This window comes from Saimiri boliviensis, chromosome 1 (genome assembly GCF_048565385.1).
Source record: "Saimiri boliviensis isolate mSaiBol1 chromosome 1, mSaiBol1.pri, whole genome shotgun sequence".
NCBI lineage: Eukaryota > Metazoa > Chordata > Mammalia > Primates > Cebidae > Saimiri > Saimiri boliviensis.
Window position 1 is genome coordinate 91,561,254 of NC_133449.1, and position 27,120 is coordinate 91,588,373.

A 27,120-nucleotide genomic window follows, 5' to 3' on the forward strand; every position below is an offset into this window, starting at 1 on the left:
ATGATGATGATGATGATGATGATGATGAACATTTATTGAGCATTTATTAATGTGCCAGCTGGGCACTGTTCTAAGCACTTTACATATATTATCTCATTTTAATATCCTTAAAACCCTATGAAGTAAAGGTATTACTATTATCCTCATTTTACATACGAGGCAACTGATGCATTGAGAGGTTAAGAAACTTGCTTGTGGTCAAAATAAGCAGAAGAGCAAGGTTCTAAATGCACCCCAACCCCGTCCTGAAAGCTGTCACATTCAACTACCACTGTAATACGGAGTCTTCAATCCATTGTTATATATATAGCTGTATAAGGCCTGAAAGTACTTACCACATAGTGGGACAGTAAGGATATTACAGTCCTATTTCTGTTAAAACAGAATGATGAAGGATCCACCACCACCAGCACCACCATTCCCATTTTTAAAATATTCTAAATATTCACACTTATTTTAACACAAAAATAAGGTGACTAATAAGTATAATTTCTGTATCTGGAGATAAATTTAAAATACCTACATCTTAAGGGACATAAAAGTTTTAATACTGAACTACTCTCTCAAATTTCTTTGAAGGACGCCTAAACAATTTAAAAAGGAGATACTTATAAATGTATAAATTATTCCTTTGTTACCTTTGTGGGAGTAACATTAGCTGCTGGTCTGAGAAGATACTGGGAATTATATGCTGGTGACTGACTATAATATACAGAAGGGCCAGTAGTTGCAACTAAAAAAAAAAAAGAAAATAAAGAAAACATTGTTAAAGTCTATACTACAGTTAAGACTATCTAGGCAAGAACTATAAATACAAAAACAATAGAAATTAAAGAAAGATTTAACTACATAAATTTTAAATTTCTGTACATCCAAATACATCAATAAAGTAGATTATCAAATGACAAACTAGAAAAAATTGCTAAATATGTCATGAAGAATAAGAGAATAGCATCACTGTGATCAACAAAAACTGCCTTCACAAGCATTAAAAAAGTAACAAAGAAGAAAGTAGTTGGTGCCTTTTCTACAGTATGATGTGGAATCATGGACATTCAGTCACAGAAAGGATGCAAGGAACCAAGATGCCATCTGATAGTCAATGCATTTGAAGTGGGCCAAGAAAATCTGCAGAATGACTGGGTTGCATTTTGTAAACTAAAGCTATTACTAGGAATGTTCAGATCAAAAATCACCTGACAAATTCATGGAAAGAATCTCACAAATAACACAAAATGTGTTCCCTGGCTTAAAATAAAAAGCACATCAACATTAATGCTGATGTGCAAACTATCTGCTCCATCTGTTTTGTGTGTTTTGCCAGGAAACCAAACAACTAGAAGGCACCCATGTTAATGGCAAAACTACCAAACAACGTTTGCTTGAACTGTGTTATGGTAGTTTTAACAGAAAGCACCAAAAGACCTTTATGCCTGTACATGTAAGAAGAAACCGAAATTGTGCCAAGAGGTTCCAAACAATTGCCTCTGGAAAGCACTGAAAAAGACCTAAAAAAGGCTAGCCAGAGCCCAAGTTTGATTCTGGAGACATAACAGAGGTGAGGATAGCTATTTTGAAATTACTACGGGCAGGAAGCAGGCGTAGAACATAGAACGAGCTGACAGAAATAACCCAAGAATCTTAAAATCTTGCAAGATGTCTGTGAGCATAAAAGCAAAAGAAAAAATTTTTAAATAAAATTTTAAATTAAAAAAAGAGGAACTTAAAGTCTAAACTTTAAGTAGAGCCTTTAATTGACTACTGAGTCTAAACTGTGGGAGGAAAAAAATCTATAAAGAGCTCTAATAAATCTACTAACAGTAATCTAATTTTTAATAATACCATATAATAGATAATTTAGGAAAGAAATGTAATAGGCCTCAAGAGCCATGTTTTTGAAGTGAGCCTTGAAAACCTGCAAAATTATAAGGTTGCATATTATGAGAATGTTCAGGTCAAAAAAATCACCTAACAAATTCATGCAAAGGATATGAGAGAGAACACAAATGTGTTCACTGGCTTAAAAAAAAATCACGTCAACATTCATGTTGATATACAAACTCTTCCCCATCTGTTTTGTGAGTTTTATCAAGAAACCAAACACCTAGAAGGCACCCATGTTGACGGCAAAACTACTAACAGCCATTTGCATGAGCTGTTGAGCATGACTAGTATTTAAAAAACTTAAAAATGATACCACTTTTGTTCCTACAAATTGGTAAAGGATTAACTATTAAGTCAGCACCAGCAAAAGTGTGAAGATGGCAATATCAGATACCAGTGATAAGAGCATAAACTGAATTTTTTTAATACCCTACAAAACTAGGACAGTGTCCTAGAATTTTTTAATGGCATAAACCAGAAACAACATAAATAAAGGAACAGATTTTACAATACTTCCATGTGATGGGATACCATGAACTCATTAATATTCAAAAACACTTAAGTTAAAATTGCTGGGAACTAAATTAACGTTGAAAAGACAGGCTAGCTCATCTACATACAACTTCATAACATGGTAACAATCTCATACAAAATACCATAGGTACACAAAGAGAAAGAACCAGAAGGAAATGCTCTCAAATATAAGAAATGTTAATAAGGTGGTTAGTTTTTCATTTTCTTCACCCTGTTCAGTACTTCTGAGGACCTCCAACGAGCTCATTAATCTTTCATTTTAATCATCTTATTTTAAAAAAACAAGGACCACCTTGATAGATGTTTACTTTTATTAAGAAAAAAAAAAAACAACATCTATGAACATAGGAACAGAAAACAGGAGACCTGGGCTCTTTCCCTTTCAGTGTTACAAAGCTATTTTGTAACCCTATGAATAACCCATCTGGAGTCTTCTTTTTTCTCAACTGTAAAATGAGGATGTGCTGCTTCTACACATTTCATAGGGTCATTGCAAGAATAAAATGAGACAATGAGAATGTTGTATTTATATGCTTATGTAAGACCAGAAGACCTTTATGCCTGTATACAGTAGAAATGGAAATCATGACCCAAAAGGCACCAAATGACTGCACACAGCCCTGAAAAAGTCCTCGAAAAGGCTAGCCAGTTTTTTTATCCTCTTACAAGGACCTATATGATGCGTAGGTTTTAACAAAGTTTGAATGTTAAACATTTCATATACTTACGACATTTAACAAGCTTGACTTCACAAAGATTTTCTGTTATTTTACCTATGTTGAGAAGATACTGTCACAAAACGCTAGTGTGATTGCCTTAACTATGGTTTTAGGAACCATCACCCAAATGTGCTCATCTAAACTAGATTTTATTCTAAATCTTTCCTGGGCTAAAAGAAATTAGAAGAAAAATATGCACTACTACCATTTCAGGAGTCTGTCTTACGTAAAATAAACAATTTTGTTATTTCTGGCTGCCTGGGAACAATGTATTATACTAGCAAGTGCTTCGGAGTTACACCACTGGAGTTTGAATCTCAGTTCTAGAAATAACTAGTTGTATAATAAGTTATCTAACCTTTCTTTACCCATTTCCTCATTTATAAAAAAGGATTAATAATGGTACCTACCATTCTAAGTTATGGTAATTAAATAAAATTAAATTCACAAAACAGTTTTGCACACAGCCACCCCACAGTGAACACTAATAGTAACCTTAATTAACTGTTTACTGTATAGTCTAATAAATGTCTAATACACACCCACGCCCACCTGCACACACACAAATGCTCATAGTAATGATGTCAGGCAAGTATTATTTCCACATTTCAGACAGGTTAATTTACACAGCTATTATACTAAGTGATAGAGCACAATTTAAAAACTCAGTATGATTCAGGTCGAAACTCCTTTATTTATATAGCCATAATATTTCAAATTAAGTAAGATTTCCTATATAATAAGATTTCCTATAGAATGTCCTGCCTCTCATCGTTATCATCAAAATAATTCCCTAGAGGTGTAGGTACTTAATTTAGGTATCAATACTATATAACTCTATTCATTAACATTTTTCAATTTAAGGAATAATCTCATCTCAAACAGGTTATCTGAGATGTGGATTAAAAGTTCTTTAAGCCTTTATGTACAGCTCGTTTTGTTTCTGCTCAGGGTTATAAAAATCTCAGTAACACCAAATAAGCTTTTTAAGTAACATATGAACAGACATTGATATGTATATTAACAAACATATATAAACAAGGTGATTTCACAAGTTATCTACTTAAAACAGAAAAGTAAAGTAGTTTTACTAAAATCTGTGATTATCCACTTGCCAGCTCACCTGTTAGTGGAGCCCCATGAAACGTCTGTGACCCCTGATATCCATCAGGCACTGAGTCTGGTCCGTAATTGTCTGTGGGCCAACGATGAGGGGATGCTGAGTTACTGCTGTTTAGTTTCAACTCCTGCATTTCTTTCTATTGGAAGAAAAAAAAAAATCAAATAGTTTTAAACATTTAATTATATCATGCCAGAAACAGTGCTGGGGCAAACTTACTCTTTTAAATTTAAGTAACTGATTATGTATCTTTTTTTTTTTCTTTTGAGAAGAGTTTTGCTCTGTTGCCCACACCAGAGTGCAATGGCATGATCTCAGCTCACTGCAACCTCCACCTCCTGGGTTCAAGCAATTCTCCTGCCTCACAGTCTCCTGAGTAACTGGGATTATAGGCACTCACCACCACACTGGCTGATTTTTTGTATTTTTATTAGAGATGGGGTTTCACCATGTTCACCAGGCTAGCCTTGAACTCCTGACCTCAAGTGATTCGCCCACCTCAGCCTCCCAAAGTGCAGGGATTATAGGTGTGAGCACTGTGCCCGGCCCTGATTATATCTTTGGAAAAATTCTATTTTCCAATGAGTTCTAGGTACCAGATGCTGATTTTAAAATATGATTCTTAATTTGTCAAATATTTATCTGCTACCATTTTCATTCCTTAATACCACCTACCTAATTCATTAACTCTCTCACCGAAACAAATAACCTCTTAAATGATAACACCTTCATTTCCATTCTACACTTGCCTACATTAATCTTTCTGACGTTCAGTTCTAGCCAATACAATTCCCTGTTCAAAAAAACAAGTACCTACAAATTAAACTTCTTTCTCCAACTTTCACAGTCCTCTAGTATTATACTGACCATCCTTTCAGTGTGCCCTTTCTACCCATCTGGACTACTTAACATTCCAAATCACCCCTGCCCAAACCAGCTTTCCATTTACCCTCATGATGAAACGAAATACTAATTCTCAAGGTAACGTTCAAATGCTTCACCAGGAAAGGGAAAAAAGTAGTAGCTGCAGAGAATTTATTATGTATATAATAGTATGTCCAAGGCACTTAAACATTTAATTTCTATACTGTTTACACTGTTAAGTAAACAATATTAGCTATCTTAAAATGAGAGAAAGGGATGCAGGGAATAACAGCTGGAATTTGAACCAGATCTGACTCCAAAAATGTTTTAACACATCTCTGCTGCCTTGACAGGATGGCAGATGTATACATTGCCATCCAGTGTGGCTAGTGGCTACCTGATCTCTGCTAAGAAAACAAAATGATAGCACCATACCCAACCCTAGAACCTACAAAATGATGTCCCCTTACAAAACAGACATTCAACAGGAAATTCTTTTTCCAAAGAAACTATAGTGGTATCAGACAACAGGTACATTTTTATTTTATCAGCCCAGGAATCCAACCAGTTTCAACAAGTGAGGTCAGTGACAGATCTAGAATGTCTGCTTTCTTTTTGTACAAGTGTTTCAAATAAAACTTCCCAGAAAGTACCTAACGATGAGGTCCAAAACCATCTCAATTTTGAAGTTAAATAAAATTTCCCTCACCCATCCATCTACAGTGCCTAGTCCAGATGCTACACAACCAAGAAATAAGAAACTACTGAAATCACCTGGAAAACTTTACGGTCACTGTAGGTATCAGCACCAGAGCTTTGAATCTGCAATCACTGCTGCAAAATTCAATGTGATAACTGGCTTCAATAATTCTCTCACTTTACAGATGAGAAGCTAAATAGTAATAAAGCAAGTGACTGGCCCAAGATCATTAATTAATGGCAGAGTCAGTACTAGCACCAAGTTTTTCAAGTTCATGGACTTTACCGTACTTCCACAGAGTAAATGCTGGGTGCCAGAAACCTGTATGTTAAGTCAAAATTTTTGTACAAATTCAAAAATGTTTTCCCACCAAACAGTATTCTCTGAGTTGCAAACACTACTGATCATACTGTAATAATCACATTATCAGAATACCCTTGGTGTAACTTTAGAAGTATGAGTAATTTCTTGCCTGATAAGCATGAAACAACCTACTTGTATTTCCAATTCCAAAAAAATCATGCTCCTTTGAACCCTATTGCTAAAATAAGATACATATACATAACTATTTCCTTACATAATTAAGTCAAATTCATATGGAAGTTAAAATATAAGAAAACTTTCTGAAGCTCAGACCACTTTTCAATTCCTAGCTCTAAATTTGAAACACATCTAATCCACAGCTAATCTTGGAATGAACTCATAGACCAGAGTATGATTAGTACATTGTAGTACTTCAATCACTCTGGAACCTTCTTTGTGCCAGAAACTCTTATATTTTAAATAAAACAATCTCCACCTTTGAAAGTCTCAAATTTGGTGGAAGATGAGGAGAGAGACGCATAAGGTACTTTCAAAAATATGGTAAAGGGCTGAGCATGGTGGCTCATGCCTGTAATCCCAGCACTTTGGGAGGCCAAGGTAGGCAGATGACCTGAGGTCAGGAGTTAAAAACCAGCCTGGCCAACATGGGGAAACACTGTCTCTACTAAAAATACAAAAATTAGCTGGGCATGGTGGTGAGTGCCTGTAACCCCAGTTATTTGGGAGGCTAAAGCAGGAGAATCGCTTGATCCTGGGAGGCAGAGGTTGCAGTGAGCTAACGCCATTACACTCTAGCCTAGGCAACAGAGTGAGACTCTTACCTCAAACGAAACAAAACAAAATAAAATGTGGTAAAGAGTCAATACAGAGGTGTGTAGGCTGGGCACAGTGGCTCACACCTGCAATCCCAGCACTTTGGGAGGCTGAGGTAGGAGGATTGATTGAGCCCAGGAGTTCAAGGCCAGCCTGGGCAACATGCAAAATCCCGTCTCTACAAAAAATACAAAAATTAGCTGGGCATGGTGGCATGTGACTATCTGTAGTCCTGGCTTCCTGGGAGGCTGAGCTGGGAGTCAGTCTCTCTTGAGCTGTCAATGAATTAAATTAATGTTAATTCTGATACTATTTGGATGGCAAGGGGGCATTTTTTGACCAGCTTCAGAAAAAATGCAAGGGAGTGGTCAGAGGAATCTCAGAATAAAAACTACAGCTAGAAAAATTAAGTGACTTACCTTAATGGCCTCTACTTGTTGGCAAATCATTTTCAGTAAAGAATTCTGATCTTCTGCCCATTGAGGTGGTGTTTTGGGAGAGTACTAAAAAAATTAAAATAAGAAAACAGTATTAAAACACTTAGAACAAAAACATATCTCACAATGGAATGGTTCATTTCTTTCCTGTTTACCTTGTAACTTTTACTCGGTGATAGTGAGTATTTCGTAGGAGACGGTATAGAATGTTTTATTTCTAAATCTGCATTTCGCAAAGAACCATTTTTATAAAGAGGACCTCCATCACTATAGTCTTCGAGTTCCTGCATGACTGAATTAAGCATCTCTTTTACTGACTCCAGGGTCACAGGCAACTAAAAATAAAAGACATTAATTAAGGGCTTTCATTTGCAAAAAAATTCCAAAAGTAAAACTCTAAAATGATGTATTTTATCTTATTTACATTTTTGTCACTTTAACAAGCACTTTATACTTTAAATAACAATACACGTGGCCAGGCGCGGTGGCTCAAGCTTGTAATCCCAGCACTTTGGGAGGCCGAGGCGGGTGGATCACGAGGTCGAGAGATTGAGACCATCCTGGTCAACATGGTGAAACCCCGTCTCTACTAAAAATACAAAAAATTAGCTGGGCATGGTGGCACATGCCTGTAATCCCAGCTACTCAGGAGGCTGAGGCAGGAGAATTGCCTGAACCCAGGAGGCGGAGGTTGCGGTGAGCCGAGATCGTGCCATTGCACTCCAGCCTGGGTAACAAGAGCGAAACTCCGTCTCAAAAAAAAAAAAAAAAAAAAAAAAATACACGTGAAAGTGGTTTTATTATTTACCTTTTTTCTTTTTCTATTTTATTTTTATTCTATAGTTTTTTTATCCTTCATGAACACAGAAAAGTGTTGTACAATCTAACATCTTCTGATTCCAAAGTCCCTGCTCTTAATTTCTATTAGCCATGATAATGGTAGAGGAACTGTTAACTTGGAAAGTTTTTCCAAGTGAACAAAGTAAGTTACTGATGTTTTCTAACTGATTTTGAATGGAGACAGAAATACAGATGCTACAATGTAACAGACAACATGAATCCCAATAAAAGAGCAGTAATGCAAATTAATCAACAAAATACTCAGGAGACTGAACATAATTTAATATCATCATGACAATCTCAAATGCTGACAGTGAGAAAAAGAGAGAGTTCATAATAGCTGATGAGGGTAAGAAATGCTCTGAAGTTGTCAGCAACAACTTTCAATTTCAGCAAAGTTGAGAACTAGTCCTGAGGTTAAAATATTTGTTTTGATTAAATTGCTAAGACAACAAAATCAATGTCTTTTCTTAGAAATCTCTTCTAATTCCCCAAGAAGTACTTTTTCATATACTTAGATTCCTAAGATTAAAGAGACACACCAAACCTAACACGAAGCAAGCAAATACAAGCATTTAGACAATACATCCTTTTCTATGCATTAGTAACAACATATTAATGAGTATTTTTCAAATTACCAAAATACAAGACCAACACAAAAACACTGATCAGTGGGTTATCAGTAAGAAAGTACATGCAACAACCTGCTACTTACTTTCTTGACCACTGAAAGATTTGAATCACTGTCATCTAAAATCTTTATTAGGTAGTCCCTGGTCTTCCTCAGATAATTTTTGCATTCTTCTTGCTCTTCAGGAGAAAGGGCATCATTTTCAATGTCTTCTGCCTTCCTGTGAAAAATCTATATAACAGTGCTTTTATGAAATAATTAGGTTTTTAAAACAAACAACTTTTAGCTTGGCCAGTCATGGTGGCTCATGCCTATAATCCCAGCTCTTCGGGAGGCCAAGGCAGGCAGATCACTTAAGACCAGGAGTTCAAGACCAGCCTGGCCAACATGGTGAAACCCCATCTCCACTAAAAATACAAAACTTAGCTTGGCATGGTGGTGCACACCTATAGTCCCAGCTACTTGGGAGGCTGAGGCACAAGAATCGCTTGAGCCTGGGAAGCAGAGGTTGCAGTGAGCCAAGATCGTGCCCCTGCACTCTAGCCTGGCCAACAGGATAATAATAAAACTTTTAGCTAAAGTACCACATCTACTTACCAGTGCAAGATTCCAGTAAGAAATAACACTTTTTATAGATTCAAAGGCAGTCATAGCATCTTCTATATTTCCATTTACTGCATCCAATATAGCAAAAGTTACATGTGCATCTTCTTCATATTCACCAATTTCAGATGCCTAAACACACAAAACGGTGTTTAGTCAAATTGTTTCTATTCAGAATATAAAACCCAAATGATTTTCCAAAGATTTTATATGATCTTTTTTTGTTTTAATATATATTTTTTTATTTTAAAAGATGGAGTTTCACCATGTTGGTCAGGCTGGTCTTGAACTCCTGACCTCAGGGTGATCCGCCCACCTTGGCCTCCAAAGTGCTTGGATTACAGGCGTGAGCCACCACGCCCAGCCCTATGATGTTAAGAGATAAGCATCTCATTACTCTTCTGTTGTATCTTACTTGGGATAGCTAGTGAATTTAGAAAACAAGATTACCATTAAATAACAAGACAATTAATTTAAGCAGTTTATAGCTCCATGTCTTTGTTTATAAACTGGAAATCCCCATCTCCAGTAAATTCACAAAGAAACTCTGTTACCTGAATGTCTACACTATGAAAATGTTTAAACAAAGGATCAATAGGTTCAGGAATACTGCTCTTCTTTTTGATTATCTTCAACAATGGCAAAACTTTCTTCCAGTAATGAACACTTCTCCCTATGTATTCTCGTTGATCATAAAAAGAATTAAGACCACTGCCCTAAAAAAAGAGTTAGAAGCATACAACTTTAAGGAACACATATGATTAGATCTAAAGTTCATTTACAAGTTGTAAGAACAGGCTAAAATTTCAAGTAAAAACCAAATGAAACCTCAATAGTCATTTGTTCAACTTCCAAATACTGTAATAACTAAACCACCCTAATACTGGTGATCATTCTACATTTAACTTTTAAACACTTCTAATGATACTACCCTAATGGAGCAATCCAACCTACTTTTTGACAGTTGCCATTTTTGGATAGCTGAAACCTACCTCTTCCGTAGTGTCAGTTTGTTTAAAAGGCTGACCATCTATACATAATCCTGACACAGAACGCACCTTAAATATTTAGAAAGATCTATAATGCTCTTACCTCCAAAGCCTTTTGCTAGTTTTTTAAATTTTCAGGCTGAATAATTATCAGAACTTAATTATTAAGGAATAACTGTAACAGCTCAGCTAATACATAGCATTCACTGTGTGCCAGGCATTGCTCTTATAAGTGCTTATATTTAACTACATTAACTATTTTGTAGCAACTAAAAATATATTCATCTGTCATAGTGTGAACAAGCTGCTGTTTTCAGAAAAACTTTCAACAAAAAGTTCATGATTTTAAAAAATTAAGGTAAGCTTCTTTAAAAACGCTTATACTTTAAAACTCACCGTTTTCTGAAGCCATTTTGCCCAATGTACAAGTAGCGCGGGTTGAAGGCCATGTTTTTCCTGGGCTCTTAGAGTGTTTATTTCATGCTGAACTAGAAGTCGTAATTTTGCTGAGTTTCCAGGTCTAAAAAAAAGTTTAATTTACTAAAACTGCTTTATAAGTACACAGTTCAGCACTTACATATATGTTAATGGTGACATGACAAATTAAATCTTCCCTTGAGGATTAAATCCCTGGTAAAACCTAGGCACTAAGTTAAAGCAATATTTTTGTTTTACTACTTACACTGCTTTTCTGTGAATTAGAGTACAAACCGCATCCCACCAAGACTTTTGTCTTTCTGTGCAAAGCTGTTTACACACAGGAAGAGGCAGGCATAATGGCTGATAGGAGCTGTGGTGAGAATTACATTTCTCCTTTAATTGTAAGTGGCTGGTAAATACTACTCCAAGTAGAAATACCTGTTTTATTTAAGGAAAAGTTAAGTTAAAAAAAAATAAAACAAAACTCAGAATATTTAAAATTTGTTAAAATCGTTGCTTACTTCAAGATCTAAAACACATATTGATTCAGGTGCATTCGTTTCAAGCCTTGAGGTTTCCTGGGGCAAATGATGAAAAAGCTGTTTTAGCCATTTTCGGATTGCGGGTAAGGTAGGCAATGAATTCCACTGTAAGCCAAGCCAAGTAAGGTGCTGAAGACTACCATTATGTGCTCGAATAGCACCTGAAATGAAATTTTAAAATTGGCTTAAGGTTTTGAAAATTTTCTTTGTACCATTAGTTTTGCTAAAATAAATGAACTCACATTACATTTATCTTAATTATAACTGCTTTCCTATATCAAAGCTGGGAAAAGTTCTGTTAGGCAAAATCTCAGCTTATTAGATGCATTCTCACTTGATTATGTCTATAAATTTTAATAAACATAGCTGTGATAAAGAATTTTTAAGTCCATCTAAAAAAATGACACTCACTGGAATACAATAAACCAAAATCAACTGACAAAAGTCAAAGAACATTTAAACCAAAACAATGGGGTTTCTTTTCAGTTAAGTTATTAAAGCAATGAAACACCACTATATTAATCACCAGTATAGTAAAGAAATCTGTTTTTCTACAAGAAAGTCAATATTGAAAAGGTTACACACTTCTGGAAGTATAAAGAGGTACAATCTTTCCATCATTTTGGCAATTTGCAAGACTTAAAGGTGTTCATGCCCTTTGTTTGAGTAATTGTTTTTAGTTATCTCTATGGAAATAGCTTGCAATGAAGACACTTTGTGGTTTTTCTCAGAGTATGATTACTAACAGTGGAAAAGCTGAAAACAACTTGGATGCCCAGTAACAGAAAGGAGCAAGCAAATTACGACTACTTCACAAAAAAGATTATATTGCCATTAAAAGTGGTATTCATAGTTTTAATACAGAGACTATGGGAGATAATTCCTGAAAGAAGCAAGATAAATCATACATATAGTATAAACAACTATTTAGAAGAAAAAATACAGCCAGATGCCATGGCTCATGCCTATAATTCCAACATTTTCTTCTTTTGAGACAGAGTCACTCTGTTGCTCAGGCTAGAGTGCAGAGGCGCTACCTTGGCTCACTGCAACTTCAGCCTCTTGGGTTCAGGTGAATATCCTGCCTCAGCCTCCTGAGTAGCTGAGACTACAGGCACATGCCACCACGCCCGGCTAATTTTTGTATTTTTAGTAGAGACAGGGTTTTGCTATGTTGGCCAGGCTGGTCTCAAACTCCTGGCCTCAGGTGATCTACCAGCCTCATCATCCCAAAGTGCTGGGGTTATAGGTGTTGAGCCCCCATGCTGGCCCTAATCCCAGTGTTTTGGGAGGCTGAAGTGGGAGGATCACTTGAGCCCACGAGTTTGAGACTAGCCTGGACAACAAAGTGAGACTCTGTCTCTACCAATTAAAAAAAAAATTATCTGGGCAGAGTGGCATCTGTGTGTGGTCCCAGCTACTCAGCAGGCTGAGGCAAAAGAATCCCTTGAGCCTAGAAGTTCAAGGTAGCAGTGACCTACGATCCAATCATGACACTACACTCCAGCCTGGGTGACAAAGTGAGACCCTGTCTCAGAAAACAACAAGGCCAGTCATGGTGGTTCACAGCTATAATCCCAGCACTTTGAGAAGCAGGGATCACCTGGGATCAGGAGTTTGACACAAGCCTGCCCAACGTGGCAACACTCCGTCTCTACTAAAAATACAAAAAATTAGCCAGCCATGGCAGCAGACACCTGTAATCCCAGCTACTCAGGAGACGGAGGCAGGAGAATCACTTGAACTCAGCGGGCAGAGGTTGCAGTGAGACCAAATCGCACCACTGCACTCCAGCCAGGGCAACAACAGAGAAACTTGATCTCAAAAAAAAAAAAAAAAAAAAGCCACCTCCACAGCACCAAATTTGAACACCCCTCTCCCACCCAACCCACACACAAAAGGAATACAGGAAAATATTAAGTCATTATTTCTGGGTAAAAAGACTATGGGAAACTTATAAGGATTAAGATGTAGACAGTTTCCTTTGAAACATATAACTTACCAACATCATATCTAGCCAAATCTTCAAGCTCTGGTTCTTGTACATCAATGTTTCCAATATCATCACTACCAAGAAAAGATGTATCCTTAGGTGACTGACTAGAAAACAGAGCATCGTATAATGCAGACTGCCCGCTTTTATTGGCAAAAGATTCGACAACCTCTTTTAAAAAATCTTGCTTGCCACGACTTAAGTTTAGCAACATGTGCCCTGAAAAACAAATTATTTTCATCACTTTAAAAATACAGATTGTATTGGCCCACACTATTTGTATACCCAAAAGGAAAATAACATGATTATCGCAGACCTAACCCTCCAACCCAAAAAATACAGGTGGACAACAAAAAGGATGCTTGTATAGAAAATATTTAAATAGAGTCCAGGTTTAATATTATCTGTACCTACATAAGACAGGAGAAGGGAGAAAAAAGACAGGCACATGTATGAAAAATGCCAAACATATTTGCATTTTAGATGAAAAGGTTTGGATTTAAGTGGCCATAGGAGAGCAGAGACAACAAGCTCTTACTCTCCGCTCTGATATACTGATTTCTAAACCTGGCTGATCACAATCCTTCTTTAAACAGCTTTTAAGAATTATTTCCAGGTCCTGCTTCCAGAGATTTTTATTCCACAGGCTTGCAGTAAGTAATCTAAAAATCACAGTCCTAGGATAAAGTACTGACATATGCTACAACACAGATGAACCTTGAAAACCTTGCTAAATGAAAGAAGCCAGCCACAAGAGATCACATACCATATGATTTCATTTATGTGAAATGTTCAGAATAGGCAAACCTACAGAGAGAGAGTAGTGGTTGCCAAGGCTGAGAGGTTTGGGTAAAACGGGGACTGACTGCTAATGGGTAAGGAATTCCTCATGGAGTGATGAAAATGTTCTAAAACTGATTGTGTTAACAATTGTACTACTCTTTGAACATACTAAAAGCCACTGAACTGTACACTTTAAATGGGTAAAACCTAAGATATAAGAATTATATTTCAATTATACTGTTTTTTAAACACCCTCCTTGGAGTTAATTCTGCTGGGAAATCAGGTTTGGTTACCACTACACAGTTGTATCAGTACGCTTACAGAGGGCACCCTCAGGATGCCCACATCAGACATAAAAAAATACAGGTGAATTTTTTTTTTTTTTTTTTTTTTTTTGAGACAGTCTTGTTCTATATCCTAGGCTGGAGTGTAGTAGCACAACCTCCGCCTCCCAGGTTCAAGCAATTCTCCTGCTTCAGTCTCCAAGTAGCTGGGATTACAGGCATGGCGCCACCACGCCCAGCTAATTCTTTTATTTGTAGTAGAGACGGGGATTCACCGTGTTGATCAGGCTGGTCTCGAACTCCTGACCTTGTGATACTCCTGCCTCAGCCTCCCAAAGTGCTGGGATTACAGGCGTGTTCTACTGCGCCCGGCCAGCAATTTTTATCTAACTGTGACACCCTGCAAAGGCACTCAGAAAGCCCTGCAAGGGTAGAAGAAAAACAGAAAAGGAAAAAAGTAAAAGACACTTTTAAGGACTGAAAGTCTAACTCCCACAAAAAAAAAGTGGGCTATGGAATAGAAGAGCAATGTGAGCTTTGGCCAAGAACCTAAACATACACCAAGGCTTATAATAACTTTAATACTACATCTTGCTCTTTACAAAATTCGTCCAATTTTATATTAAAACATTATGTTTCTTCAGTTCAGCGCTTGATTCACTAGCTACCCAACTACCTTAAAGCTCGTATCTTAGCAAATCACAGGTAATAAGTAAGTAGCAGACCTTTAGGATGCATCCCAATCAGCCAAAAATGAGAAAAAAATCTAAAAATTCCAAGAGCCTAATACAAAGTAAGTACTTATCTTCTTTCTCACTATGCTCTCAGCTCTTTAAGATGATAGATCTGTATCTTCTTCATCTTTATTTTCCCATAGCAGTGTTTTTAGAAGCAGCTAGTGTTAAATGGTTGGCAAATCAATAATTATACTTAGTTCAGAAAGCTACAAAATATTCAGGATAGAGGCTGTAGCAGCCAGATAAAGAAAGATTTAAGAAATCCTCTCCACCTAGGGACAAACAATATCAAATATTCATTTCTTTTAAAGAATATGCTATCTCTTCTCATCTCTTCCATACCTATTGCTCTTAGCTGATACAGAAAAAGAAATGATTTTGATAAATTATCTCCTGGACAGACAGAAGATTTTATCATAAGACATGCCTTAACAGAAATTTACCTTTTTTCTTTTTAAATTAGTTTAACATTACCATTACCTGATTGGCTCAGACGGTCACAGGCCATCATTTCCAGCAGATTTTGTCCAGCTTCTCCTTTTATTAATTTAAGCTTTGGTCTTGGAACCTAATAATTTTAGAATCAAATATCTTAATTTTATGATACCCATCCTTCTAATAGTAAGACGGTCTTTTCTATTACACTGTACTTTTTTTTTGATAATAAATTAACACAACCATTAATTAAACTGAATTGGAAAAAAACTGCAAAAACTGGGAACCAAGGAATTTATATAACCTATGAAAGACAGGCCAGGCCAGGAGTGGATCACATCTGTAATCCCATCACTCTGGGAAGCCAAGTCAGACAGATCACTTGAGGTCAGGAGTTCAAGACAGGCCTGGCCAACATGATGAAACCCAGTCTCAACTAAAAATACAAAAACAAACAAACAAACAAACAAACAAACAAAAAACCCAGGTGTGGTGGCACACACCTGTAATTCCAGCTACTCAGGAGGCTGAGGCACAAGAACAGCTTGAACCTGAGAGGCAGCGATTGTAGTGAGCTGAGATTGCACCACTGCACTGCAGCCTGACAAAGCGGGACTCCATCTCAAAAAAAAAAAAAAAAAAAAATGCTGTTAAAAGTAAGTCAGAGGAGAAAAAAAAAACAACAACCCACAAAGATGGGCTAGACACGGTGGCTCATCCCTGTAATCCCAGCACTTTGGGAGGCCAAGGTGGGGGGGGATCACTTGAGCCCAGAGTTTGAGATCAGCCTGGGTAACATGGCGAGATCCTATCTTAAAAAAAATTTTTTGTTAATTAGCCAGGTGTGCTGGCAAACACCTGTGGTCTCAGCTACTCAGGAGGCTAAGGCAGGAGGATCACTTGAATCCAGGAGGTCAAGGCTGCAGTGAGCCATGATCATGCCACTGTGCTCCAACCTGGGTGACAGAGCAAGACCCTATCTCAAAAAAAAAAAAAAAAAAAAAAAAAAAAAAAAATGCATAGAGCACTTCTGAGAAATTAGTTTCTACTAAAAGCACATTTATGTTACATTCAGAGAAATGGAAAAATTACATCACTTTTCTGCCCTGCATAAACAGGACAACAGCAGATGTCCTATTTCAGTAAAGATGACAACCCCACTTTAAATAGCACAGGTGAACAATATTTGGAAATGCCACATTTTCAGAGTATGGGCAATACAAGAAAGCACTGGAATAAATGAGACAGCTAGGAGATTAAAGAGATCCTAATGCCATAACCTATGGGAAAAAAGAAAGCTGAAAGCATGATGAATAGAATGTCGAAAAGACGACTGACGGTTGCCTCAAATATTAAAATTATTTTGTAAAAGAAATCATCAAAAAAAGTAACAAAACCAACAGGCAGAAGGCTTGAATTTTTTTTTTTTTTTTTTTTTAGACGGAGTCTGGCTCTGTCACCCAGGCTGGAGTGCAGTGGCAAAATCTCAACTCCCTGCAACCTGTGCTTCCTGGGTTCAAGCGATTCTCCCGCCGCAGTCTTCCAAGTAGCTGGGATTACAGGCGCCTGCCACCACACCTAGCTAATTTTTTGTGTGTTTTTAGTAGAGACGGGATTTCACTGTGTCAGCCAGAATGGTCTCTATCTCCTGACCTTGTGATCTGCCCGCCTTGGCCTCCCAAAGTGCTGGGATTACAGGCGTGAGACACCATGCCCGGTGACACCTTGCTTTTTTAATTCTTCATTGTTCCACTTCAGCACATAAATACCTACCTCAGTCTTTCTTTTGTTAACTACCACATATTTGAGCATCTTAGATGCTTATATTTTACATTATCAGTTTATGTTAAAGCTTAATGACTGAAGGATTATAAGCATAAAAATTAGGTTATGTGCTGGCATTTGGGTATTTAAGAATTGGCTAACTTTTTTTTTTTTTTTTTTTTTTGAGACGCAGGAGTTTCACTCGTTACCCAGGCTGGAGTGCAATGGCACGATCTCGGCTCACCGCAACCTCCGCCTCCTGGGTTCAGGCAATTCTCCTGCCTCAGCCTCCTGAGTAAGCTGGGATTACATGCATGCGCCACTATGCCCAGTTAATTTTTTGCACCTTTAGTAGAGACAGGGTTTCACCATGTTTACCAGGATGGTCTCGATCTCTTGACCTCGTGATCCACCCGCCTCGGCCTCCCAAAGTGCTGGGATTACAGGCTTGAGCCACCGCGCCCGGCAGAATTGGCTAACTTTTATGGTAAGATTTTTAGACTCTGGATCAGAAGAATACTGTGGATCTAGTAAGCACATCTACCTTTCAGCTAGGTATTTAACAAAGTCTCTTAAAACCTTTTAGTTAAGATGAGGAAATGATGACTTGAGATGATTTGAGTGGATTCCCAACTGGTCACAAATTCAACTATTGAATAATTTTGTAAAAGAGGCCAGGTTTATGAATTGAGGTCAGTTTGAAAACAAAAAGAATGATGTCAACATTTTGTTTCTTATTTTGTGTGCTCTTTTCAACATACAGATGACAAAGTTTGACATGATGTTTAGAAAACTTGTGAGTAAAAACATAGATGACATGAATGTTTCTAAAATCCCAAATCAGAAACTTTTAGGTTCATAAACAATACGTTTTGAAAAATGAGCATGTTTGGAAAGAACCATATTCTCGTTTTAAAATTCTAGAGGCCCTTAAGAGTATGCTATGAAGACTCCTTTCTGGTCCCTATTTACTTCTCCACCTTCAAAGAAATTAATGTTAGTGTTTTCTTGTGTCTTCAAGAAATATTTATGCATCTCCATGTGTACACACATAGCCCCTGTCCTTTAAAAAAAGAGAAAAACATCTGAATACTGTATTTACTTTATTTCCACTAACTGTATCTTGGAGATATTTCCATGTCAGCATATAAAAAGGGCATTCTCATTATTTTAGATGCTTGCAAATTATTCCATTGTATGTATGTACTGTAGTTTTGGAGTTTTTAAAACCAGGGTTTTAAAACCAGTACATTAGCTTGCTTTTTTTTTTTTTAATGCTATTTCAAGTAATTTAGCAATGATTAACTTGTGCCATGAATTCCTAAAAGAATGGCAGTATCAAAGTATATCTGTTCATTTATAATTTTTAGAGCTGTTGCCAAATATCTAACCCTAAAGAGGCTGTACTGAATTGCATTTCCACCACCAATTAAGGAAGTGTTGATGGAATTAAAAGCCACTGCTCTAGTCACCCAAATAATTACTTTTGGACGCTTCTAGTAAGTGGGCATTGCCTATGACAGAACATTTTCAGTGATGGACATTAATTACTTTTCAGGGTAGCCCAGTGCATCTTCAGGTGATTTGGTTCTTGGTATTTCCTTATGTAGAATAAAAATATTCTGCCAGGCACGGTGACTCACATCTGTAATCCTAGCACTTTGGGAGGCTGAGGCAGGCTGATCACAAGATCAGGAGTTTGAGACCAGCCTGGCCAACATAGTGAAACCCTGTCTCTACTAAAAATACAAAAAAAATAGCTGGGCATGGTAGTGGGCACTTGTAATCCAAGCTACTTGGGAGGCTGAGGCAGGAGAATAGCTTGAACCCAGGAGACGGAGGTTGCAGTGAACCAAGATAGTGCCAGTGCACTCCAGCCTGGGTGACAGTGCAAGACTCCATCTCAAAACAAAACAAAAGCTAGGCATCTGGCAATAGGTAAAGCACACCCACAATGAAGCACAATATTTTTTTAAAGTAGATAAAGAATGTATTGGACATTTGCATATGCAAAAAATATTTCTGAACACCCAAGAAACTCCTAAGAGTAGCTGTCATCTAGGAACGGAGACCTGAGTGAATGGATTAAGAGGAAAACTACCTTTTTATTATTAAAAAAGTTCACAGCCAGGGGTGGTGGCTCATACCTGCAATCCCAGCATTTTGGGAGGGGCAAGGCAGAAGGATCACTTGAAGCCAGGAGTTCACTTGAAGCCAGGGTCAACTAGCTTGAAGCCAGGACCAACCAGCCTGGGAAACATAGCAAGACCTTCCCTTTTTTTTTTTTTTTTTTGAGACGGAGTTTCGCTCTTGTTACCCAGGCTGGAGTGCAATGGCGCAATCTCGGCTCACCGCAACCTCCGCCTCCTGGGTTCAGGCAATTCTCCAGCCTCAGCCTCCTGAGTAGCTGGGATTACAGGCACATGCCACCATGCCCGCTAATTTTTTTTTGTATTTTTAGTACAGACGGGGTTTCACCGTGTTGACCAGGATGGTCTCAATCTCGACCTCGTGATCCACCCGCCTTGGCCTCCCAAAGTGCTGGGATTACAGGCTTGAGCCACCGCACCCGGCCTTTAAGACCTTGTCTTTGCACAAATTTTAAAATGCAGCCAGGCGTGGTGGTAGGCACCTGTAGTCCCAGCTACTGAGCTGAGGCTGAGACAGGAGAGATTCACTTGAACCCAGGAGTTCGAAGATGCAGTGAGTTATGATCATGCCACTGCACTCCAGCCTGGGCAACAAGAGTGAGGACTGTCTCTCAAAACTACGTATTAAAAATTTTAGGCTGGGCACAGTAGCTCATACCTATAATCCCAGCATTCTGGGAAGCTTTAGCCCAGTTCAACATTACGGTGAGCTACGATTACGCCACTGCACACCAGCCTGGGTGACAGACCAAGACTCTAATAGATAACACAGACAGATAAATTTTAAAGTTTCCATTAAAAATAAGAACTATTAGCTACTTGAGAATTTCTGTAATAAGAACCTTTTAATGTTTATATTACCTAGTGAACCTGACTAAATCCATTAATTTTCACCAAGCCATTCCTTATGAACACAGAAGTTTCTATTGAGCAAATATTAGCACTCAACATTGTGAACTGCCTATCAACAGTGTTTTTAAAAGATTTCTCTAAAAGTAATGAATCTTTTTTTCCCTCCCCCAAGCAAAAAAAATCCTTCTCTAAAATTAGCAATCATTTTTCTAAGCCTGGTTTAATGCTTATTTGGGAGACTGCTTATTTCTTTTCCTTTCAAAAGTAATGCAAGCTCATTAGAAAAAAAGCATAAAAAAAGGTTTTATGTTTTCAAAGATTAATAGATACACTGTTACATATTATATACAATACAAACATGTTTTTCCACTAACATGTTAACGGGCAATCATATTCTTCTATCATAGCTAATAAAGTCATTGCCCTATATCTACTTATTAGGTTTTTGTCCAAGTCACACATCTATTTAAATTAAGGTTTACCCATAATGTGAGATTACATCTTTATCATACGTTCCCAAAAATGGCAGAGTAAAAACATCAAGCTCTTCAAATTTGTCTCCAAACAAATCACAGCAATGCAGACTGTAAACAGCAGTGCATCCAGTACCCTGTTTCACCAGCCTCGCTAATATTAAGCACACTTATTTTCCACTCTATCAAATTGACTATTTCATTTTAACTTTAATTCCACAGGTTTGGTCACATATTGTCATCACATACCAGAGCATACCTCCATTTAAAACACATCAAGACTCAATGAAATGTCAATTGCTCCTACAAGTGGAAGACTTACCTGAAATGCTATGAGATAGCACAATGCAGCCAGCTCGGAAAGAGCTCGCCATTGAATATCACTATGCTGACCCATCTTCAAAAGCAGAGAACCAGCATGCATGTAGAAATGTCCTTTCACCTCTAAGAAAGTAGCTGATAGTTCATCATTTCCATTCACTGAAGATTTCACAGAGTGAAGAGCACTATCAAAACTGTAATATTAAAATATCAGATAATCCACATTTACTGCACTGTGAATAATCATGGTTTCATCATTTAATTCAAAATAAAATGAAAATTTTATTTCAAGATTCATCTTCTACATTCAACTCCTAATAATTATTATTCCCCATGTTATAAATTATGAATCACCTAAAGCTTATTTTTATCCTGCATACTTCCTATACTTGAAGCTTAACCTCTCAAATGATGTCTTATTCCCAGTTATTTCCAGCCCTCCAGTCACAGGATAGATACATATAAGATTAGTGATTATAGGGGCATATTTCAAAATAAACCAGGATAAAGTTGGACAAGTATTTTCTAGTTTCTTCCTGATTATATGGTTTCATTTAATTAAAAGTTATAATTTCTCAAATTACAATAACTGACAGGTATTTGAGTATCAATATGGTAATTGCTCTTTTTACTATATAGATAATTACAGAGTTATATAAATTATATTATGTGTAATGTATATTTCAAATTAGTGCTTCTAAATCCTAATGTTTCTCCATATCTTAACTTTGGAAGAAAAGTAAAAGCAAACACTTAAACATGAAGTATGATTTTAAAACAGCTTTATATAATAAAGCAACCAGAGCAAGTGAGGTCTGGAGATCGCTAAGGGTTCTCAAAAACCGCTTGAGGGAATCCATGAAGTTAAAATTGCTTTTACAACACTAAGACATTTTATATTTTAAATTCTCATTTTCTCATGTATGTAGAGCTGAGTTTTCTGGCGGTTTCATGACATATATAGTTTTACAGACTGAAAGAGGAAGTAAATGAGAATCTAGCTATGTTTTATTAAGTGAGACATTAAAAAGATACACAAAAATGCAAGAAGAATGACACTGTCTGACTACTAGTTTGCTGTTTGAAAATAATTATTTTCAGAAAAAAAATGCTGCTGTTGTTATTGGCCAGGCACAGTGGCTCAGGCCTGTAATCCCAGCACTTTGGGAGGCCGAGGAGGTTGGATCCCAAGGTCAAGAGATCAAGACCATCTTGGCCAACATGATGAAACCCCGTCTCTACTAAAAATACAAAAATTAGCTAGACGTGGTGGCACGTGCCTGTAGTCTCAGCTACTTAGGAGCCTGAGGCAGGATAATCACTTGAACCCAGGAGGCAAAGGTTGCAGTGAGCCAAGATCACGCCACTGCACTCCAGCCTGGCAACAGAGCAAGACTCTGTCTCAAAAAAAAGAAAAGAAAAAGAAATAGCAGAACATTCATCTTAGGCTTGACTATGACAAAACTGAGTATTTAACTATAAGGCTAATTTTAATCAAGCTTGAACTGTAAGAGTTCTTTAAAAGGAAAGTCATATAAAACCAATTGGAACATCCCCATAAAAGAAAAATAAGATTGCCTCCAAGTGGTTCACTGTATTAACTATAACTCCTGGTACATTATAGAAATAATGATTCAGTAAAGAAGTTTAGAGCAATGAATTTACTGCAAAAAGAAAAACAGTGATTTATACTAAAGTGTTCTCCTCAAAGTCAACATACCTTTCCAGTAATTCTCTACTTTCCTGCACATCTCTAGTGGAAAGCGTAAGAAGCATAAGATTAGCATAGGCCAGCAGTAAGTCTGTATTGGTTGCTCGCCAGTTACTTTTATCAGACTCCAAACACTGTAAAGACTCCAGATATTCCTATTTTGTGGAATGAACAGTAAGTTACAAAACACAATCAAATGTTAAAAAATTAACCATTTTATGCCTACAAATTTCTTTTCTCATTCCAACTACATTCGTGAAACTATATTGATTTTTACATCAACCTTATAAAACACGAAAAATATATATATTTATCATAGTTCTCTCCCCAATTTTCCCATTATAAATTTTACTGATCCTGGTAAAAAATTCATTTTGTAATTGTTCTACATTAATAAAAGAAATTTAAGTCTCGAGAGGTACTGCTGCTTTAATACAAAAAGATGTATGCTAATTGACTATATAGAAATGTAAAGACCCAATAGCTTTTACCTACCTTAAGAGTTTGTACAACACATGAATTCCATTCTAAACTTGAACGCAAAGCTACATGCCTCTCTGCCTCATGGCAGTGAGCCACAGCATCCTTTAATCTTTTATTTGAGCGATATAACTCCACTAGCCGAATGTTCACATGGATGTCATCAGGTCTTACATAAAGTTCTGACTGAATCAAGTCAAAAAGTTTATTCCATCCATCTTCACCTTCACAATCTAAAAGCTGCTCCTATTTAGAGGGGAAAAAAAATCATTAGAGTACCACCTGTGCTATTTTACAAGTCATGGTCCCAATGAGCACCATTCTACTATGTCTAGCTTTATGATGATGCTACCAAAAATACCATCCTATATACCTTATTTGTCCCTTCAGTGAATTACTTGCAAACCAGAAACTAAGTCTCAAGAACTGTATGTGGAGAAAAGCATCTGTGATTACTGCAGTAGCTCATACTCTCCTCAGAGACTACCAGGACTATTGCCACACATCCCTATCCACCTGAGTCACCACCAGAAGCCTAGACCTCACCAGCTGATCCTCAGCAACAAGGTCCTTATCTTCAAATTGCTCTGTATGTCCTTAATCTGACTCAATCTTGCATCCCCTCTCCTCCCACTGTTCTGATGCCTTCATCATCATCTCAAAACACTGTCATCACCTCCTGACCTTAAATGAAATGAGTATCATCTCAGGATAACCCCCACTACCAGGATGGCTTTTTCTCTCTGAACTTACATACCAGGAGAGAAAGTAGGGTTTGTGGCCGCTCAGTTCTCATTTGCGATGCTCTTGCATCAGCCTCTCAAGAAGCTAGGACCACAGGCATGCACCACCATGTCCCGCTAATCTTTTTTTTAATATTCTGTAGAGGCCGGGCGCGGTGGCTCAAGCCTGTAATCCCAGCACTTTGGGAGGCCGAGGCGGGTGGATCACGAAGTCAAGAGATCGAGACCATCCTGGTCAACATGGTGAAACCCCGTCTCTACTAAAAATACAAAAATTAGCTGGGCATGGTGGCACGTGCCTGTAATCCCAGCTACTCAGGAGGCTGAGGCAGGAGAATAGCCTGAACTCAGGAGGCGGAGGTTGCGGTGAGCCGAGATTGCGCCATTGCACTCCAGCCTGAGTAACAAGAGTGAAACTCCGTCTCAAAAAAACAAACAAACAAACAAACAACAACAAAAAAATATTCTGTAGAAATGGGGTCCTGCCGTGTTGCCCAGGCTGACTACTTAGTTCTTTAATCACCTCATCTCCAGTAATGTTGTCCTCCACTCCATCCTCAACCACCCACTTGCCACTGACACAGGTCTTCAAAATCTGTATTTTGGTCATACCACTGAAACCACCGTACCACCCTTCTTATTCTTCTACCTCACTGGGGGCCTATGTACCCTTACTGCCAGAAATATACTTCACCACCACATAACAAGTTCCTTTCAGGACAATGATATCACAAAGTTTTAAATTATCTGTGAACACGTACTTTCTTCTGTCAGTCAAAAAATGCTATAACCCCTTATATCCATAATTGTTTGCTTAGATCCCCTCGACTAATTCCCTCTTTTCCTCAGAAGAACACTACCAACTGGTTTCTGTGTACTTACATTTGGGAAATCACAACCCCAAGCTAACTGATTTCATTTTCATTATCTCAACCCTCAAACTGGTGTTGCCTAAAACAAAATACTATTTTAGTACTAACAGACTCACTTTCTCCACTCTGACTCTTCCCACCTCCTCCTGTTTCCTCAACTTTCCCATACCTTCCTTTGACCCTCACTTTCAACTTACAATCTAGATTCATCCTTCACTGAGACACCTGATGCTATCACATATAAATTCCATTTTGCCTTACCTACTTAAACTCATCTTCCCCCAACTCTCTCTGCTACCAAAGACCAAGCCACCCATTGGTGTTCTGTATTTCATTCTCCTCTCTCCTTTATCAATTTCTCCTCTTCTGAATGAAATGGATGATATTCTGGCCTCTCCCTATCTACAAAAGCCCTAGTCTTTGACTCTATGTTAAAAAAAAAAAAAGAAAAAAAGAAATGTTTTAAACCATTGTGAGTGCTTTTAAAAAGTTCTATCTCATCCTTGAGAGAAAAAGCCTTCTCAACTGCAATACTTTCATCCGTTAAAACAAATGTCAGAAACTGTTTACCTTAGCAAGCCTTAAGTTTTAGGAGAAATGGAATATGTTGCATGAGTTATAAATCTCACGAATTTCAATTTCAAAACAAAGAATAATCTGATATAGGAAAGGTGTAACAGTGCCTTTAAGTTATTGAAGAAAATTTTTAAACTAAAGAATGCTTCAAAGTATCTAACTAGTTACACTGCAAGAAAAGAAGCCCCTACCATTACATATGTTCTTTAACACTACTGTCACCAAATAAAGTGACACATACTAGACTGCCATGCCCAATATGGGAATTATGTTTGAGGTATAACACCTAAGAAAGTATGGTAAGAAAGTATGGTAAAGAAATCTGCACAATTAGACCTAACGTTTAGACTACTATTTAAAATCCAGCTGCTTATTACTGAGGGGAAAAGTTTAACTTGTTAGTAATATTTCCCTTTGGAAGCATTTTCAATGATTTTTCAGCTTCAAAATTCTGTACATGATTGTTCATAGCAGTTGAACAATAGCCAAAAACTGGAAATAACCAAAATGCCTCTCAAAAGTGAATGGTTAAGGCTGGGCATGGTGGCTCACACCTGTAATCCCAGCACTTTGGGATGAGGTGGTCGGATCACCTGAAGTCAGGAATTCAAGACCAGCCTGGACAATACGGTAAAACCCCATCTCTACTAAAAATACAAAAATTAGCCAGGCATAGTGGCACACCCGTAATCCCAGCTACTCAGGAGTCCACAGCACAAGAATCGCTTGAACCCAGGAGCCAGAAGTTGCAGTTAGCCAAGATAGTACCACTGCACTCCTGCCTGGGCTACAGAGCAAGATTCTGTCTCCCAAAAAAAAAAAAAAAAAAAAAAGGTATAATTATTTCAAAATTCTATTTTTAAAATTTCCATCAGAAACATATATAATGGGAGTGGGAGGCTGCTAAAGGCAAATATACATTTATAATTTATTGAATACTGTACATACATAATTAAGTATACATTAAAATATATTAAACATTATATACAAATATATATTTTAAACGTGTGCCAAACATATTGGTAGACTTTCTCCAGAAGAGTTACTTAGTAAGCTGTATTTTACTTCAGAAAGAATATCAGGACGAGTCAACACACTAGCAAGAACTTCCTATCATTTTTAAGCAATGACATCTTAAAACCACCTTTTATCTTTTGCTTCAAAACCTTACTATCTGAAAATATAATCCCTTCTACTTTCAGACAATAGTTATTAGAAAACTCTTCTTTAAAATATCCCTAAATTGTCATCCTGTAGGTAATTTTCACTTAATGAAGCAAAAAATTGTGTACCAGGCAGAACTTAATGTAAATCTTAGCTCTACCACCAGCTACTAAACTGTAAAATCCCTAAAATATTAATTATTCCAGAAGGGTAAATGAGATATCACTTATAAAGCATGATAATCCCTAATAAGACAGCAGATGCTCAGAAAGGTTTTAATATACTTTTTAAAAGAAAAAATTTAAAGAAAACACAAACACCTGGGCTTAAGGTTTGCTACTGAAAATTTAAACTCCAAATA

The 27,120-nt window shown here is 37.3% G+C and overlaps 1 protein-coding gene across 4 annotated transcripts in view; it reads right to left on the reverse strand.

The window, feature by feature from the left end:
• The window catches only part of LOC101042943 (E3 SUMO-protein ligase RanBP2), a 63,603-nt gene that overhangs the window by 21,444 nt on the left and 15,039 nt on the right, over nt 1-27,120 (reverse strand). For all 4 annotated transcript variants that reach the window (XM_074400309.1, XM_074400306.1, XM_003922763.4 and 1 more), the window contains exons 5-19: nt 23,420-23,650; nt 22,934-23,079; nt 21,215-21,407; nt 15,699-15,786; nt 13,423-13,632; nt 11,400-11,581; nt 11,141-11,316; nt 10,855-10,978; nt 10,024-10,185; nt 9,464-9,601; nt 8,951-9,097; nt 7,551-7,730; nt 7,378-7,461; nt 4,261-4,396; nt 639-733 (exon numbers count right to left, since the gene is read on the reverse strand). In XM_074400309.1, coding sequence (XP_074256410.1) covers nt 639-733; nt 4,261-4,396; nt 7,378-7,461; nt 7,551-7,730; nt 8,951-9,097; nt 9,464-9,601; nt 10,024-10,185; nt 10,855-10,978; nt 11,141-11,316; nt 11,400-11,581; nt 13,423-13,632; nt 15,699-15,786; nt 21,215-21,407; nt 22,934-23,079; nt 23,420-23,650 — 2,292 coding nt within the window. The remainder of the gene's footprint in view (nt 1-638; nt 734-4,260; nt 4,397-7,377; nt 7,462-7,550; nt 7,731-8,950; nt 9,098-9,463; nt 9,602-10,023; nt 10,186-10,854; nt 10,979-11,140; nt 11,317-11,399; nt 11,582-13,422; nt 13,633-15,698; nt 15,787-21,214; nt 21,408-22,933; nt 23,080-23,419; nt 23,651-27,120) is intronic.